Source organism: Microplitis mediator, chromosome 6 (genome assembly GCF_029852145.1).
Source record: "Microplitis mediator isolate UGA2020A chromosome 6, iyMicMedi2.1, whole genome shotgun sequence".
In the NCBI taxonomy this organism is placed as follows: domain Eukaryota; kingdom Metazoa; phylum Arthropoda; class Insecta; order Hymenoptera; family Braconidae; genus Microplitis; species Microplitis mediator.
The window spans coordinates 9454581-9461038 of NC_079974.1; the positions used below are offsets into that span (position 1 = coordinate 9454581).

The window sequence follows — 6458 nt, forward strand, 5'->3', positions numbered from 1 at the left end:
GATTTTTTTTGGACACCTAATGAAATATGTAAAAAAAAAAATATTTTTTTTTTACACATTAGAAAAAACTTATTTTTTTATAAAATAAGCATTAAAAAATCTAATTTTCTGATCATTTTATATCAAAATAATTAGAAGTAAAATCAAATTTTGAAAAATTTCTATTATATTAAAAATTAAATAATCCAAATAATTAATTTTCTGAGAATTTTTTATGTAATGAATTAAATTTTTTGTATAAGTTTTTGCTAATTTTTTTTAAACACAAGTAATCATGTAAATAAAAAAATTAAATAATTAGAAAAATATGTACATGATAAAAAAATTTATCAAGTTTTTTTTAATTGCAGGAAAAAAGAAATGGAACGAGAATTTAATCTGGAATTAAATTTCATCGAAAGGAGGCTAGATTACTTAATGGTTGTGCCATTAAGTGCATATTTGTATTATAATGAGGACGTATATCTTTTGGCTGGTGATGTGCGGAGACAAGTGTCCCGCTTATTGAGTGGAGGGGAATCGGTCACAGATGGACCGATAGTTGTGATGGGTCATACAGCGCTTGAGCTGAAAGTAGATGATTCCCGGCAAGAATGGATACTTCAAGTTCCGAATTCGAACCGGGAGTTAAGGGTTCTTTTGGGTACGGCTGTTGAGTCAATTGTTGGATGGATAGGTGATGACATCGTCGATCATCAGCAACAAGTTGAATTCAACATTCAAAATTTCTTGCAACATCAACATCAAGAACAACTACAACATCACGAACATCAGCAGCAGCAGCAACAACAACAACAACAGCAACAACGATTACAAGAAGAACAACAGCAGGACCTTGATCTTCGGCGAAGAATAACAGCAATTACAGATCATCGGTTGAGGTCAAAGGGCTGTGAAGATCGTTGTTGTTGTCACAATCGATTTCGGCAGCAACAAAGATCAGGCTCGCCAACACCATCGCTGGCCTCGACGTTGCTGTTGTCTGATTCAGATGACGATGCATCACCGCCACCACCACCACCTCCACCATCGCCATCATCATCATCACCACCGGCATCACCTCCGCCATCACCATCTCCAAGATGTTCACATTCAGATGGTGAAGATTCACCATCTGATTATGAAAATTAAATGATCATAATTTTTTTGTCTTCGTTTACGATCGTCTTTTTTCTTTTATTGTTATTTATTATTTTTATTATTATTATTATTATTATTATTATTATTATTATTATTATTATTATTATTATTATTATTATCATCATTTTGTATAACTATTATCATTTATTTATTATCATTTTTATAATTACTATCAACATTTAAGAATATAATTATGTATTATTACTAAACACACACACACACACATTTTTTTTTTTAAATCTTAAGTATTATTTTAAATTTTATTTTGGAATATTAAGTATTTTTTTTTTTTAATTAAAAATAATAAACAATATTAAAAAAAATAGATTGTCATTTTTTTTTTTAAATTAATAAAAAAATTATCCAATATATACATATTTTCGTTTATATGTTGAAATATACTAGCCCCTCCTGTCCAACTTATCCCTAACAGTTAAATAGCCGTAAATACCGCGCGCTGCGCAGAGTGTGCGCGAGTGGCCTTTTTTAAAATTCCCGCAAATTTAAAACTTGCTGCCGCTTTGTGGAAGTGGTAAAAGAGAAGCACATAAAAAAAATTCTTGATGTCCTCAAATTATACGACAAAGACTCGGTAAGTTTTTATTTAAAAATTTTTTTCTATAATTACTGATACTGAAATTAGCCGTGATACTGAAGTTAGCCGATGTCTAACAATTTTTGAATTTTTTTAAAAGCGATAAATTGGAAAAAAAAAAATATTTAAAAAATAGCACCTATAGTTTTTAAAATTTTCTGCATGGGCAATTTTTCATTTTTTTTTTATTTTGCAAATAATTTGTTAAAAAAAACGTTTGAAAATTTTTAATTGTCTGCTAACTTCAGGATCATAAATTAGCCAGCGTCTAATAATTTTTGAAATTAAAAAAAAAATGATAACCTTTAAAAAATAAAAATATTTTTAAAAAATGCTCTTTTAATCTTTAAATTTTTCCACGTGTGCATGTTTTTAGTTTTTTTTTTCAATTCAAATTTAATTGTTCAAAAAAAAGAGCCAAAAATTCTAGCTACTTATAATATGTCGCTGGCGAGATGCCGGACGTGTACAACATTAAAGTTCGTTTAGCGGACGCTTTGATCGATTCTGTCGGTACGATTCATCTAAAAACTATTGTAACATCTTTTGTAGTCATGATATTATTTGGACACTTGAAAATTTTATTAATTTTCTAATGATTTCGGTACAAAAAAAATTAGTATAACTACTTGTAATGCGCGACGGGCGAGATGCCGCTCGGTAAAATATCAAAATTCATCGAGCGGATGCTTTGATCGATTCTGCCGGTCCGATTCATTCAAAAATTATTGTAACATCTTTTGTAGTCATGATATTATTTGGACACTTGAAAATTTAATTAATTTTCTAATGATTTCGGTACAAAAAAAAATAGTATAACTACTTGTAATGCGCGACGGGCGAGATGCCGCTCGGTAAAATATCAAAATTCATCAAGCGGACGATTTGATCGATTCTGCCGGTACGATTCATCCAAAAATTATTGTAACATCTTTTGTAATCATTAATCCACTCGGATAATTGAAAATTTTATTAATTTTCTAATGATTCCAGTACAAAAAAAATTAGTATAACTACTTGTAATGCGTAGATTTATTCGATTAATTTTCATGATCATGTTAATTTTTTTATGATTGTTTCAGCCTCAGACTGTCAAAGGGCCCATTTATAGAAATGGCAAGTGTTATTGGCGTTTTTTGCAATATGTGCTTGAGTTCCATCCTCATCAAAATCTGGAGCAACTGTCTCACGAAGAAGTAACTAGAATGCTACAGCATATTAATCCAAGTCGTGGAAACGTTAAGTCGTTTGCTACATCCTACAATGACATGATTAATGATTACTTAAGTATCATTGAATTGAATCTAATGTTTCTACGGAATCGCGAAGTTGATATCATCCGTCTGCCACCGGAAACGCAGATATCAATCCCGTCAATACAGCGATTCGCAAATCATTTATCGACATACGGAAGGGAGTTGAACCATTCATTGATATTTACGTCAAAGCCGGAGAGACCACTCATCAAAAAAATTTACTTAGATTATTATAATGCGGGTGCGTCAGTTACAACTGAGCTGGAAACCGTGATCAGCAACTTGATCATTAAATACACGCTTTCTAAAATTTGTAAGTATATTTCAGTCTGTATTGAAATTAGGTTTTACTGTTACAAGATTTTAAAATTTTTTTTATTTTACAGTCAATTGACCAGTTTACGGAATACCGTGTTTCGGTAGTTACTATCATCGAAATATTGATAACTGGATAGAGTATTGGAATTTAAAAGAATCAGAATCAGACGACGAATCTTCTCCGGATTTCTCTAATAAAATATTAGAAAAGTCACCACCAACCGACAAATCTGCACCAACTGATACAGACCTTGTGTCAGCTTGTGCAGATTCTGCCGAACGTGAAGAACCTGAAGAAACAAATCCATTCGCTTCAGACACTGAGGACATGTCATATGCAAGCTCGGTGACATCGCCGGAATATGAGCCATTGGAACCAGCTGGTACAGGAATCGTGGTTCCTGATTTTACATAAGAATAAGTGGAAATGAATTTTTTTTACTCCAATGTTTTAGTAATTCCGACGTAAAACATCAAATTATGAATTAAAATTAAAAATAGCGATGATAGACCTCTTAAAATTAATGTTAAGGGCTCAAACTTTCATGAAAATTTTTTTTTTATCATTCTGAATAATATTTTCGATATAGCTATGAAAAAAAAAAAAGTCAATTTTTTTGGCCCAGTCTAATATGTATACATGTATTTTAGTCATTAGATATTATAATTCTACTAAATATGTAATTCACTTAATATTTAATGGCTTTAAAATGTAATTACCTTAAATATTCTATACCTGTACCTAACTACATTGTACTGTTTGCTAGACGAAACAGCAGACATACGAGTACAATTGTCTCCGAATAGTCCCTTTTCTAATCTACACCAATTCTTAGGATTTACTTTAAGATAGGTTTGAATAAGAAGGTAATGGAGGTTGTAATGTTTTTCATTGACCCTTACTAACAAAGCTAATTACTGATGTTTAAGTGCAAATATCTAATTAGATACAAAATTCCCTCTCTTTGCCCTGTACTTAAAAGCCGGACCCAACAATTTTAACATCATTTAGTTTCATTCTTCAAATCGAGTTCACTGAAGTCAAAGTTCTAACCTTCAAAATAAAAGTTTTCACTGAAAGTTCGTTTTCACAATAAAAAAATTATGGGTGCAATGAGCGTTTTATCGTCACGTCTATGTGACAGTCAAAATATAAATGGATTAAAACGATGCGCTGACAGTTTGGACACTGAAAATGACGCTCAATCGAAAAAACTCAAAAGTGAGGACCTCAAAGAAGCAGAGTCATCCGTCAGTTCGTCACCAATTTGCGAGCTGGACGGAACTTTGAATTGTCACCCAGTAAACAGCCAGTGAGTGAAAAAGGCCATCACCGCGAATATCAAAACAAAAATGGTGATGAAGAAGACGGTAGTTCCGAAGACGCAACCGATCGTCCATATCGAGAAGGAGGAGGAATTGATCACGATTCTAAAACACGTGAAACCGGAACTTCAGAATACCCTACTACAAGTGCTGAAACCTGTCTTACGAAGCCACGAACTTTCTGGACTTTGTTCAATAATGTAAATAAACAACGTGTAGACGTGAATATTGTTTATTTTTATATATTTTGATTCATATTTGTCTGCAAATATATAGACACTTATGTATTTATTTATTTATATATGTATTTATACATAGTGATTTTTTCCAATCTCGACTCCAACTTTCATGTCAAATTAATTCTGTTTTTTTTTTTTTAAATAAAATTTATGTCTATACGAAAAATTTTTTTAATCAATGAAAATTATGTCCGAGATTTTCCTAATTCCATCACTCATTAATAATGTTAATTATCCCAAATCAGATGGTTTTAGTTTATTTTATTATTTAATTTTAACCAATTTCAATTAATATTAATTTTTTATTATTAATTCTAATTTGACTACATCCAAGTCCATATTCATTTCTTCAAATTTTAAATTAAATACTATCGTAAAATAGGATTTAAGGTAAGTATGTAATATTCATAAATATTTAGTTTTACCGTAATATAAATATAAATATGCAAATACTTGGAGTGATCAGGTACTATTCCCGGATAGGGTATTATGCTATCAGGACTATCAGTCATAACCATAATATAACAAATAAACTTATTTATCATTAATAAACTAAAATTTACTTCAACAGAATATTATATTATGAGTGCACATAAGTAATAATTTGTTCACATAAAATTTATTTCATAACGTCATTTTGATGAATCGTCAGTCAATATATCACTATATACGTTTTAATGAAATATTCATCGAATAAAATACATTTTTCTTGTTTAGATTATATGCTCTCTATTTAACATCGATTACTAGTGATTATATTTTAATAATATATCGTTGACCTAAAATATCAATCGCTCAAACTAAGCATAGTAAATATACATTGAAATCCAAAAACAGTTGATTATCGTGAATACTTGAAAAATTCACTTTTAATTCTCTAGTTTAAATATGGATTAAGCTTTCAGAATTATTTATCGTATATATATATATATATATATATATATATTAGGGTGATCCGAAAAATAACAAATTTTTTTTTCATTCTCGGAAACAGATTCAAAAGTTTCATTTAGATAAAAAAAAGACGCCTGTGAAAATTAGAGCTCTTAATATTAACATTAAGAGGTTCCTCATCGCACTTTTCTGTTTTCCATAAGAATAACATGGGAAAAATTTTTTTTCCGTCTTCTGATTTTTCTAAGTAGCTAACGATGCGTCATAGAAATAATTGGCAGGTATATTTTTGTAGGGAATTGAATGCTCTACAAAAAAAGATTCTTATCATTTTGTGAGGAATCTATTTGTTCAAAAGTTATTTGAGGTTGAAGTCGAATTCATATTAAATTTTGAGATTTTCTTACTTTTTCGGCGAAACTATCTGACCTATTACAAAATATTACTGGACTTTTTTTGTAGACAATTTTATTCCCTAGAAGTTATTTTTCATAAAGTTTTTTCAAATTCCGCATTGTTTTCTAGTTATTTTTATTTCAATGTATGAAAATATAACCCGAGAAATAGAAATAATAAGTTATCTACATACTTTTTTATTCTTTATTCCAATTTGTAGGTTTTTTCGCTTATTCAAAACTTACCAAATTTTATTGTTTAAGACTGTCCTGTATATTTTTGGTTATGCAAAAG

At 30.0% G+C, this 6458-nt stretch overlaps 1 protein-coding gene across 1 annotated transcript; it reads left to right on the forward strand.

Moving 5' to 3' along the window:
- Nucleotides 1-417: 417 nt before the first annotated feature.
- On the forward strand, nucleotides 418-1131 carry LOC130670502 (putative uncharacterized protein DDB_G0294196). The gene has a single exon (XM_057473912.1). It carries the CDS (start codon nucleotides 418-420, stop codon nucleotides 1129-1131), a length of 714 nt encoding a protein of 237 aa, XP_057329895.1.
- Nucleotides 1132-6458: the final 5327 nt, after the last annotated feature.

Coding starts and splice junctions, on each gene's coding strand:
- LOC130670502 (XM_057473912.1), top strand. CDS start 418: ATGGTTGTGCCATTAAGTGCATATTTGTATTATAATGAGGACGTATAT.